General features: G+C 41.3%; 1 protein-coding gene across 1 annotated transcript in view; it reads right to left on the reverse strand.

The window, feature by feature from the left end:
* Positions 1 to 684: 684 nt before the first annotated feature.
* KBTBD8 (kelch repeat and BTB domain containing 8) overlaps positions 685 to 13,258 on the reverse strand; it is a 20,568-nt gene continuing 7,994 nt past the window's right edge. Inside the window, exons 3-4 of the mRNA XM_044451958.1 lie at positions 10,738 to 11,852; positions 685 to 3,122 (exon numbers count right to left, since the gene is read on the reverse strand). Of these exons, the coding sequence (XP_044307893.1) occupies positions 2,659 to 3,122; positions 10,738 to 11,852 (1,579 nt within the window). The 3' untranslated portion in view covers positions 685 to 2,658. The remainder of the gene's footprint in view (positions 3,123 to 10,737; positions 11,853 to 13,258) is intronic.

Here is a 13,258-nt window from a genome sequence, read left to right on the forward strand (position 1 = left end):
TAGCTCAGAGGTTTACAACAGCGCAAATAAAGCCAGCTAAGCAGTAAGAAAAGTTAAATACATGGAAGCAACTATTACATTTGAGAAATTATATTTGCGAAAAGTATCCTCAAGAAACCAGAACTTATTTAAAAATTCAGTCTCAGCAACTATGCTTAACCTTTCATTTGCAGAAGTACTAGAATTCACATCTAGGGCAGTAGACTAGTCACTCACCACAATGGGCTGTGGGCTGGGCACAGTGTTCTCTATCAGTCCCGGGGTGCGTCACGCAGTGCCTGGCTAGTGTTTCGTGGCCCGTCCTGCTTGTTACTTCTTAAGGGCAAGGGCGTACGACAAAGCCTTGTAGCACTGAATGGAAACTTCACTCAGCCAGTCCAATGAACTGTGGCACTAACTTATATCTCAGTCACAGGGTCAGGTACTGTATCATTGCCACTCCCCAAATTGAGAGCTGTTGAGGCAAGAGGTTCTGGCATTGAAAACACCGAGCTGCAGCTAGCCCGTGCCTCATCTTTACTAGCCTGATACTTGAATGTTGTTAAAAACGAAGGGAAATTAGCCACATCATTACCAATCCTCATGGGCCTTTTCTCTCAGCATCCAGGCTACTGTACCTCCAGCATGGCAAATTAGGAAGCCCACAGAAAAAACTGGCTTGCTGAATCTCTGGAAGATGAGGTATGTAACAGAAGGAGGCTTTATTATCCTTTTAGTTTCACAGTTGAGCATTCAATATATTGTGCACATATTAAAAAATACAAAGTCAAGTGGAACCATATTAACATAAAACTTTTCTAGGGATTACAACCCCATGTTTACTGAACCAACACTGTTCTAAATTCAATCTCTTTAACCACAGCTTGACCAAATTATTTATCAAGTCAAAAGTGGTAACCAGCCTAGGATTATGGCCATGTCACCCTTTAAAGCAAAACTGAAGCCAAACTAAGATAAAGCAGGGCATGGTTCATTCTTGAACAATTATCATCCCTGGCAAAGAACTGCCAATTACGAGATGTTGTATTACTTTTTTTTTAGATCCATCTATTTAGCAATGTGAAAAATTAGTCAATTCAAATGTAGAATTAGAGACACAAAGTCACAAGGACCTAGACTCTTACTCCATTCCAAAGGTTCATGTGTAAATTTCCAAAAGTAGCTACCTTGGGGCACAAAAAAGCTCAATAGTGCAAACTTTCACATTATTTCAGAGAGAATTGGACGGCAAGAGACTCAGCCACAGCTAGAAGGGTCCAAGCATGCTAGCAACAGCCAGAACCGCTTTTACATTAGAATGACTAAGGGCAATATTGTTTTATGAGAATCCATCAGCTACAAGTCAAACACATGCCAAAATGACACCAGAAGGAACTTAAGATAAGCTAGCATGTCATGTTCTGTAAGATGGCCTAGTATTATGCACCCAACCACCAGCTACATCACTGTGCAATCTTATGCATGTTTACGTGGAAGTAGCATTGTGTTCTATGACGCTTACTCCGAGTTAACTGGGCACAGAATTGCAACCTAACTCAGTCCATTTGGCCTGAATGGAAGTGTCCCAAGCTACATTGTCAGAATTACTGGAGGATGGACCAAAGAAAGTGCATACAGCGCTTAATCTAGGAGACGGATCTCTCCCTCAACAGCCATTCAGACTACTTAGCCTATCTCCATTCCATGGAAGAACTAGTTCTGCAAGAGAAGGCCAAATAAAATAGGGCTAACACACAAAGCAGCAAGAGGCATGCTTAAGACTAGAGACATTAATACTAATTGACTGCTTTAAAACAGTCCCATTTGACCCATTTCAGACTTACAAGTATTAAAAATGTACTAGCACCATAGGGTTTAAGCCCTTTATGGAATGACCAACACGCTCAACTGCTTTTGAAGCTCTACATTTAATTGGCAGAAGATGGCTCTCGTGATACCACTGGAAGATTAAGACAACCCGACCCCCCACTCCCACCCCCTTGCGCGCGCGCACACACACATGCACGCACGCACCAAAATGAAACTCACAGAAGAGAAGCATTGCAGCCACCTGCTATGGGCCATCTCTTTTTCATAAAGGAGCTCATGTTCAGCTGAAGGTGTATCTATTTCTGTATAAGCCACCACAAAGTATAAGCATACAGTATTTCAGGACACATGGAAGAGGTAAGAACCAGGTATTTGTCTACTTGGTGTCACTGAATCTAAAATAGCAAACTAGTGATATTGCCTCAAATTTTACCCGTATTTTAAATAAGTAATTTCAAACTTGCTCTCTTCACCTTAGCTATTCTTATTAGATTTGCTCTCGCTATAGTGCAGTCACCCCAATCCATCTATTCTTGTTTTTAAGTCAAACTGTCACTCTAGAACAACATGATCAAATAATTCTAGTAGAGAAAATGCTGATAATTGCACTTTGTAACCCACTCCTTACTCTGCAAGAAAACATCCATTAGGAAACTAAACTACTAATCCCCTCCTCCCCACTGCAACCTTTAAAGAGCACCCATCTTCATGTAAAAAAGCCATCCATTTCAGCTCATATTAAATACTGACAAAATTGAACTGTTTTTTCTTTAAAAACAGATTTTTCTGCTATCATTAAATACCAAAGTCACTAAGGCCTTTTACCAATGAAAGGAGAAGACAGAAAAGTCAAATAACTTTCTGAAGACACTGTGGATACAATTTAGCAACAGCACATTCAAAATGACGTCCAAGATCCCAGAGTTTATCTGGGGTCTCATATACCTTCTGCCACTGATCAGTAACTTCATCATACTGATAAAGAGAATTCTTTCTGCTGGTTCTGAAGACATGCTCTTCAACAGTGACTTGAGTAGCTCGAACAAACAAATGGAGTTTACTTTTCAGGACAACAAGTTTAATATATGGATTAATAGACTGGTCACATGGGAAGTCTTTCTTTCGAGTCCACTTATTCAACTCAATGTCATAGGCCTCTACGGTAAACGTATGCTGATGGTTTTCACAGGTTCCAGCAATATAGTAAATGGAGTTGTTGTGGACAGCTGCCAGACCCTGGATCCTAGGCACAGTCATGGGAGTTAAAAAACCCCAATAATCTTTTCGAGGATCATAGCAGAGGAAAAATTCTCCTAAAGTTGAAGGGAAGAAAAAAACATATTAGAATTTAAGAGTTTTCCATAAGACTTTACTTGTCACATACCGTAAGAATAGATTTGGCCTTCTATTTTTCCTAAGGATATTTCAGCACAATAATACAGTGCTGTATGAGACTCTTCAGAACTCTTACTATAGCATAGCCCAGAGAACAAGCACGTGTCATGCACAGTAGCTGCAGGTTTTAAGTTACATCCTGAAGTACATATTGCCTAACACGGCAATATTTATAACTATACCAATATGCCACTGAATCATGTCAGGGGCTTTTATATGAGTAAGCACTGACAAGTTATCAGAACCTCGTGCACTATACAGAAAAGAGTTTCCCAAATAAAATGCTTCTGCATTAAATGAGATGATTATTTTCACTATAACTGTGAAAAATGGATCTATACATACACTGTCTTTATAAGTACAGAAATATCATCAGTATTGCTCTTCATAATTACAAGGTCTACCTCAGGGTTACTTAATGCAAGAAGTTTTGTGGGGAGGCCTCCTCTACTTCTGGTGACTTCCCACAGACAAAAAATAGGCACATTTGCACACCTCATCAACCTACACTGAGAATAAGCCAGTGGGTGGTTATCACGTGAAGAACCTACAATTTGCCCAACGTATCACCTGACTGTGGAATGTGGCCTCCCTCCCCACTCTTCCCCACAGCAATTTCAAGGGATCCTGCAGGAGGCCCAAGCTGTCTTCTCTCCACACCTGATCGCTAACCATTATATGCTTGCTGCAGCCTATTTTTGCCCACATTGGTACAACTGTGAACTTCCATAGTTGCACAGGCGCAGGAATGGGTGGGGGAGCTTGAGTGGACAGTGTGCAGTGGGGTATCTGCTGGCATAGTCCAGTGTGCACCCACTCTAGACACTGCCCCACAGAAGCTGCAGGTTGAATTATTTTGCTGTTCTGTAACAACTCACAGTTGTCAAAAGGCATGAACTTAGCTCACAAAGAAAGGAATGGTGAACAGGGTAACCTGTGTGTCCCAAGGATGCCCTTCACTTTTGTGCTTGTTCCTAAGGTTCTACCATTTTCAGAACAAAAGCGTTACCCATCTCATTTAGGACAATATTGAACTTTCACAGCTGTCAAAGTTAAAGCTCCAAAATGGCACTCACTATGGGCAAATTATTTTTAATTATTTCCTGCAAAAACAACAGCAACAACCTTTTGTTAATATAAGCTTACCCATGGCTTCTAAGGGGCAGGATATATACCCACTAGACTTTGTACAGCCAAGATTCCTCATTCCTGTAGTTGCTCAAATGCTGGTAAAGAACAAAATTCCCAGCAAATATTTGCAAAAGTTATATGAAACCATGGATGGATAGATGGATGGATGGATGGATGGATTTTTGGCAACCATGGTTAACCCCTCTAAGGTACTGCTGGGGCAGTTTGAAGGGACTGTCCACAGCTGTCAAAATGGGGTCCCAAAAGTTGGCTTGAGAATCAGCTTTTATGTTTCCCAAGAAAAAATGGTCTAAAGGAAGAAAGCCACAGCAAGCATAAAACAGCATGTGACTGTAATGGGGAGACAGTGAAAATAGCGGGGTAGAAACCCACAATGGGTTGCCGTATCATGCAAACCTAGTCAGTGACTGAAGCAATCACCATGGTCTTCCAGCACCATCCACTCCAAATTTACCCTGCCACCAGCAAAATCAGATCTTAAAACAAAACCTGGTGGAAGCCTGGATTGGTTAGATTAAATACTTAACCCACCAGAAGACAGAGCTCTAAAACCTGTTATGTGAATTAGCTACTGTTAGTGCCAGTAGTAACAGAAGTAGCCAGCACTACCACCATTTCATACTGAACAATTCACTCTCTTAAGCAAAGTGTAAGCGTCCCAAGGAAGGCCACAGTGGGGATTCTTTCCTGAATCTTAATGTGGTGATAAAACATTCATAATCTTTGGACTATGAAGAAACTTGAAAGGAATTTGATATGAGTTGCTAAAATAGAATAAATACAGAGTTTTTCTTGTTTATTGGGACATGTGGGCACATGTTCATTTTCTCCAATTTAAGAGATGATTTGCAGAAAACTAGAAGGCAATCCTAAACAGTTTTCTTAAAATCCACTGCATTCAGTGAACACTACTGGTTACTGAAAGCAGCTGTCAGGTACATTCAAAAGGTATAGATGTTTTCAGAAAATATGAGTGGTGTGCATTTTTGTCACCACATCATAAACAAACATTATGCACTTTAATAGGTTTGACAGCAGTTTGTATACCTTATCACCAAATGTACCACACATTATTTTTAATATTTCTATACCACCTGTTTCACTAATATGCCTTTGAGGCAGGTAACAATTCAAAGCCATTCATAAGGCAATTAAAAGGATAATTTAAAAGCCTTAATTTCTAAATTAAAGAGATGACTCCACACTCTTACCAAAAGCCAGGTGAGAGGGAGTCATGCACTTGAGGAAGTGCATACCAAAGTTTAAGCACAGCACAACAAAAAAAACCTTGTATGTACTATTCCCTTAGAAGGGCCTCTTGCATACCTTAAAAACCTGACAGTCTCAGAATGAGAAAAACAGTCCCTTAGCTAGTCTGCTTAAGGCTTTAGAGTTTTAAACCAATATCCAAACTGAAGCCAGAAAATAACTTGCAAATACTACAGGCATCGTTTGGTTTTGATGCCATATACCTGTTAGCAGTCAGATTGCTACATTTTGCACCAACTGAAGCATCTGAACAATCTTCAGAAGGAACCCCACATTAAAGTAATCTAAGCGTGGCATAACCATTGTTTTCTGTCACCAAACATGTGCCTCTTAGAACAGTTTAAACTAACCAACAGTGCTAAAATACACTGGTATACATTAGTACATTTTCAGTTTAGATAAGGCCAGTACATTTACTGGAGAAACCACTTTCTAAAGATACCATACACATTCAAATTAACATAGAACACATTTTATTCTGTCCAAATCTACTTCGCATCATCAGTATTTACCACCTCATTTGAAATAAATGAGTGGAAATTCTGTTCCAGTGAGGAACATAAATAACCCATTTATCCACATGCCTGGGGAGAGCAAATTGCTCCCGGACTAGCAGGTGTTGATCCAGGGCCTGTTTTTCTTCAGGTTTCCACCATAGGTTTAACTCTTTCACAGATCTGTAGAGGGGAAACACAGCAGCATGTGTATTGTCTGGCCAGAACCTTCTCACCAAAAGCCCCTCAGTCTGTTGCACAAATAACAACTGCTACATTTTCCCTACCAATGGTAGAGCTCCTCTGGAAAGTTATGTTACTGCTGTGAATCCTTATCTCCTTTAACTTCTTAGCATCAGCAAAGTTCATTCAACACTGATGTGAAGCTGACTGAGAAGCAAACTAGATGTGACTTTACCACCTTAGCACTGAAATGCCAGATGTTTTAAAATATAAATTTCTGGTAGTGTGTGGGAATGGGAGAAGATCAGAATTATGACAGAGCTTATGGCAATTATGTGGGGTGGAAAATTTTCTGGTGTTGTATTTTTTTCATAGAAAGCTTTGTTTCAAATCATTATTTTTGGAATTGACTGATACTGCATGTACAATTGAATAGATGTCAATTGCAAACAGAGTATTAGGACTGCCTGGCCATTTCAAAGTTGTAATTAATGTTTTTCACGTGATTATCCCTAGCGAGTTTGTAAAAGGATACCCTTCATTGAAATGCATGCATATCTCATTCAGGATGAAATGAAACTAGTATGTAGCAACAGCAAATAAGAAATTATAGCAACTATTGTCACCATCAGAATCTGGTGCCATTGCACCAGTTACTTGCAACAGGAGTACAATGACACCCATAAGAATTTCCCTCCTATTGTGAACAGTTGGTCCACAGACCCAGGATTCCAATATAGAACAGAATTCTGGGGCCAAGAATTAATACCCTCCCCCTACGACAGTTCCATTCAAGCAGTGCCATGTGCTTGCCCTACACCAGCATACTCAGGCTCACTAATTTGGGCCCAGGTGTGACAAAGAGGGCAAGAGTAAAGAGGGAAAACTGCAATTCTGTATGTTCGTTCCATTTGCAGGTTTTCAAAATCAAATTCAAGGTTCTTCATTTTAAGAGGCTGATTTAATGACATCCACTATTCTTTTGGCTGCCCCCAATATATTTCTATGATAAGACAATCAGAACATTTTTCTTATGTGCCAGGAATATCAAGCATGGGTCTCTTGGGCTGCAAGTTGCCTACATCATCATCATACAACTCACTCCACCTTGTATTGCAAAATGAAGTTTAGTGGGAACATGGAAGACCACATACAGCCATAGAACTACAGTTCTACAGAACTGTAAACTGGATTGTTATTTTCATTACAGTCGGTTGTCACTTTGGATGCTATGTGCTGCATGTGATGTTAATCTCCAAGTAGGATCAACATTAGATACAACCATATTTTGGAATCTTATTACTTATTTCTATCCCAAACTACATGCTTGTTATAAACCTTTGGAACAAGTAAAGGAATATGGAAAAGAAAACAATTTTGCACCACCTTAGAACAGGACTCTTAGAACAGGAACTCATGATAAAAAAAATGTTCTTGTGCACAAATATCAAGTAGGAAATTGTAATATTAGAGACTATAGCCCTGTAAATAAAGGGAAAATAATGCTCTTAAGTGTGAATCAACCATTTAGTTGATTCTGTCTGTACAGAGCTGAGACTGTTATATTCCTGCTTAGAACTACTGCTGGAGGTAGTTTACAGCTGCTATAATAGCAAGTGAAGATCAAGAGGTATTTTCTCTTGTTAAGCACAGCAATCAGCTAAGAGCAATGCAGAAATACAGCTGCAAGCTTTGAGCTAGAAAACATGCTATTGACATCAACAGCTGAGAAACAGTAATTAAATTCAGAAGTTGTAAGCATAAACAACTCTATGTTAACTGGCTTATGTCCCCCAAGCAAGAACATCTTTTGATTTAGTGTTTTAATTGTTATTTTATTGTTCTTGTTATTTATTTTGCTAAGGGTTTATTGTTTTAAATTGGCTCTTTAGCCAATAAGCCTTCATATAAATGACAACTATTATTTAAAAAAAACTCAAGCCATTCCAAATATATACAGGTTTAGATTAGGGAAGTGTGAGAAATCCATTCAGAGGCGGCAACCTGTCCGATTCCCTGTGCTCAGCTCCCTGGACGCACGGCCCCTTTGCAGTTCGTGGGGCACTCACCAGGAATCAAGCCCCACACACTATGCAAACAGCACCCCTCTCGCACTCCTCATGTGCAGTCACTGGTTGGATGGTTGCGCTGGACGCCCTAAGTGATCGCATGGAAAGGAGCCCTGCAAGACTGTGTCAAGCGCCACCGCTGAAGAAGGCTGACAACCGCACAATCACAAGCATTTGTGGACTTCCTCTGAGCTTGGCTTGCTTTAGAAGACCAGGCTGAGCACAAAAGGAAACTCGAAAATGCTTGGAGAGACAGATTCCAGTAAGATTCATCCCACCCCTATTTTAGATGTATTGCACACACATCACAAATGTTATCTGTCCTACGAGCCAAATGAGACATAATGCCAGTAAATTTAGATAGCATTACTCACTAGTTTTTCACAGTAAATAGCAAATGTGGGGCCTCCCACTGAGACAGTATGAGGGAATAGCGTTTTAGCACTTCACCCGGCACTGTAGTGCCAATCTGGATCAGGCCCACTGCACCCACTACCGACACTCAAAGAACAGCTTCCACTACTAGATTCAAAATCATTGTTTTTAAAAGAGTTGTGCACATTAGGTTTACCTTAAATAATAACCAACTTAGCATTGAATAATCTAGATATAAGCACGTTAGCTTAAAGTTACTCTCTTAACGGAATCATTACCTCATTCACTCAACACAGCCAAGTCCTCATGGATTAAATTCTTATGATATACAGCAGCATCAGCAGCCACCATTTTCAGTATATATATTTTTTTTTGGTGCAAATCTGACCATCAAGAATTCTGTGAGCATTAAATAATCCTCACATAACCCAAGTGTTACTAGGGTTAAATAAAGGTTGTTTCACCCTCAAACCCATGATGGCTGGGGTTCACGCAACAGTGCAATGTTCCATCAAGAATGCGTATTTAAAATGACAGTCACACACATCCAACATGAACTGGCTGTGCCATGCAAACCATCTCACTTTCTCTAGCCTAGATGGATGTGTGTGAAGAGCCTGTGTATGGATGCATGTCTCTGGCCTCATCCAATTTTAGCTTTGGGATCCACCCACCACTGGCATGTGGCCCTGGAAGGCTATACTGGAGGAATGCAGTCTTCACAACAGAACTGACTTTTCCACTGTGCAGAAACAAACTTGTATGTCTGTTCTGATTACAGGAGGTGGCAGGTTGTTCTGTTCTGTTGTGTGGAAACACTAGGAGCTCAAGTATTTTCTTAGCTTGTGGAAACAAGGTTCAATTTTGCAGAGTGGTAACAATAGGGAGAATCCTCTTCAGAAGCAAGGGCTCTATAAAATGCCTTAAAGATCCAGAAGGGTATAAGCATATAAAACATCCTTAAAACATTACTGGCCCATGTACCCAGTAATGGCTACTCTACTTTATCAGAAACAGAACCTTGCCAGCCCAGCCGCCCACAATACTTTTTCCTGGAAATGCCAGGGATCTTCTGTTTGGAGTCCATGGTGCTCTACCACTGAGCTGTAGCTCACTCAGTGTTGTTCAGGAGCTTACCGACATCATACGAGCTATGATCTCAAATCATCTACAGATACATCACTTTTCTTCTCCACAGAGTGATAATTACCTAGGGGGAGTGCCAACAGGAGACCCTGTTGGTTCTCCTGTACCCTTCAGTGACTTTCAATATCCTTCTGGACAGGGTGGCTGGGTTGGGAGTTAGAGGCACTATTTTGATGGGCTAGGAGGTGGTGCTAGGAGATTAATGCTCTGCTCAGGGGGATGGGAAGATGGCCGCGATCATGCTGGTTGGGGGGGGGGGATGGCCGAGATGGCCCCCCCCCCCCCACCCCCCAAGTGGGGAGATGGCCATGATCACAGCTCCATTCATGCAGGGAAGATGTGCGTGATCACGGGCGCACTGCTACAGGAAAGACAGGCGCAGTACAGCTCAGCCATGGGGAAACGGCCGAGATTGTGCCCGTCTTTCCTGCAGGATTGCACCTGTGATCACGCACACCTTCCCTGCAGGAAAACAACTGCAATCGTGGTCATCACCCCACTTGGGGGGGAGGGGGGGAGATGGCTGTGATCTTGGTCGCCACCCAATGCAGAGTTCATGACCCAAGTCAAAATTTTAATGAAATTTTTGTTCGTGACCCGATTTGTTCGTGAACCAAGGCGTTCGTGAGCTGGGATACCACTGTATCACCATGCCTTAAAATAGGCAACACACATAAGGAGTGATTTAACTTCAAGTTGCCTGTAGCTGAGGTTGAGCAGAACCCTCTCCCATACAAGGCATAATGCCCAGTGATGTCACTCACAGAGATAAAGGCCTAAATGAGACCACTCTTTTCATCAAAGATTCCAACTGCAGATACTCCTCTACGCAGAAAGCATCTTACCCTGTAAAACATAGATATTCTCTTTATACTCCACAGCATTATGAAATTCCATTGCTACAGGCATGGGACAAACAGCTGTCCAGCAGTTCTCTCGGCCGTCATAACACTCCACAGATTTTAGTGAGTTGCGCCCATCTCCTTCATAAACTCGACCACCTATTGCATACAGTTTACCACAGCAATGAACCAATTTGCAGCCTATCCTGGCCCGAAGTAGTGGAGCCTTAGGAATCCATCTATTGCCTGAATGATCATACATCCAAAAGTCACTTTCTGCTCTGTGGTCTATCGAGACCTCACTGCTGCTCGGTCTATATCCTCCAGCAATATAAATGTCATTGTCAGGTGACACCAGAATCCCCACTTCTCGCAAATCATTGGGTGGCTGGCATAGTCTGAACACTCTCCCTGTGACAGAATCGAAACAAGGCACTGTTTGCTTCTTTCCTGAGTGTCTATGGGCAGCATCAAAGCAGATGATCATTTCTGAAGCAGTCATTCCAAGTCGTTGGGTATAGCCATTGGCACTAGTTTGTCCTTTCTGTACACAGTTTTGGGCTATAGCCTGTGCAAACATGGGAGGAATTTTCTCTATAAATGCTTCATCCAGCAGGGGCATGCGGATGCATTTGGCAAAAATTTCTGGCAAGTGGACTTCTCTTTTGTTGGGCTCATGTTCAAACCATCTTATAATGCTTTCGTAGACATGTTCTTCCTTGTCTACATTTAAATCATTGCTGTCCAGTATGCTTACAAGTTGATCTTTCCTCAGCTGGAGAAATTCTTGCTCTTTGGTGACACTCAAGAACTTTTTACGAATGTAATCTTGTGATGTGACTTTCAATTCCTGATGCCCGTAGTGATCAGCAAAGATAAACACTCCAATTGAGTTCTGAGGGTCCAAATGACTGATCATGTATTTAGCACACTGGTCCTGGATAGAAGGAATCTGGAAGATACTAGCTGCAGTGAACAAAGCTTGGACATTGGCCTCTGTCAGTGTTACTCTGGAGGTATATGCATAGTTCAGTACTAAATGCATCGACTCTGCTTCAACACCAACAATTCGAACTTCTTTCTGGGTACTTTCAGTAAGGCCACTAGTGAACATTGATCTACAAAATGAAAATATACATGCATTTTTTTATAAGGAAGTACAGTAAACATGTTAACAGTAAACATAAGCCTTTCATTAATGGTTACCTAATCTTTTTTTTTTTTTTTTGCAATAATCATGACACATTTAAAAATCCTTTTATCACTAGTGCAGCTTACTCTGATAATCAACAGAATTCCGACTTTGTTGAGCCACGCTCTCTAGCAGCTATCACAGATCAGCACATTATTCTGCGCATAGTCTTCCAGTCTTCCCTTGGCTGCACTGGCTGCCTGTTGTAGTTCAGGACCAAATACAAAGCCCTAAACAGCTTGGAGCCAGAATATGTACGGAAACGCCTTTCTCCATATATCCTTTCCCAATCTCTAAGATCTTTGACAGGGATCCTTCTCCATGAACCTTCCCCCAATTAAGTAAGGGAAGAAATGGCTAGGAGGAGGGCCTCCTTTGTGTTTGCACCTCATTTAGGGAACACAGAAGTACTTCCTTCATCCCCAAGGAAATACACCTGGTGCCATCACTGCTAGCTTTTCAGTGCTAGGTCAGAATGTTTTTATACACTCTGATGTTTTAGAACTATTGGACTTAATACTGTTTTAATTTCTACTGCTGTATGCCTTGTTGGGATTTCTTTGCTGACTGTTACATTTTGTATTGTTTTAATTGGATTTTTGATTTTTAATTGTTGTTTTATTGTTCCTTGCTGTTTTATAGTAAGCTGCCCAGAGAGCCGATTGGGCTGTGGGACAGCATATAAATACAATGAATGAAGGCAGGCAGGCAGGCAGGCAGGCAGGCAGGCAGGCAACACGTGGTAGTGAAGATTTGCATTTTTGCAACAGGCACAGAACTGTCTGCATATTATGTACTGCCTACGCGGCTGTTCCCAGCAGTCCACACTTAAGTAGCTTGTGGATCTTGTAATAAGAATCTTGTTATATTTGCATACTGTAGCAACTTAACATTAGATAACTATGAAAGTCAGTCAAGCAGAAAGGGCCTGCCACAAATGCATACATGAGTAGAACTTAAAAAAATAACAGGCATGCCTATACTCCCAGGCTTAGGCTTAGCTCAGTGAATGTCATCCAGAATGACTTGGCAAAGAAGCAGCTTCCCACTTTTGCTTAGTCTGCAACCGCATACATATGTTCACCTGATAGAAAGCTCGGATGAATTCTGTGGGACTTCTGTCAGAGTAGACTTGTGAGAAGAGCACTGTTAAGTCAATGATGTTTTCTACCACACAAGCAGCACATCTGCTCACATTGTAACAAGGGGGGGGGTGCAATACAGAGTAACTCATGGTGCTTGGAAACAACTTGCTTTTTCATTTCCCTCCCACTGAGAAGTTTCCAATTACTTTGAGCTAGAAAAAAGGACTGTGTTGTTCTGTATAACAAA

The sequence above is a fragment of the Varanus komodoensis genome, unplaced genomic scaffold (genome assembly GCF_004798865.1).
Source record: "Varanus komodoensis strain SLA01 unplaced genomic scaffold, ASM479886v1 scaffold6_4, whole genome shotgun sequence".
Classification (NCBI taxonomy): Eukaryota; Metazoa; Chordata; class Lepidosauria; order Squamata; family Varanidae; genus Varanus; species Varanus komodoensis.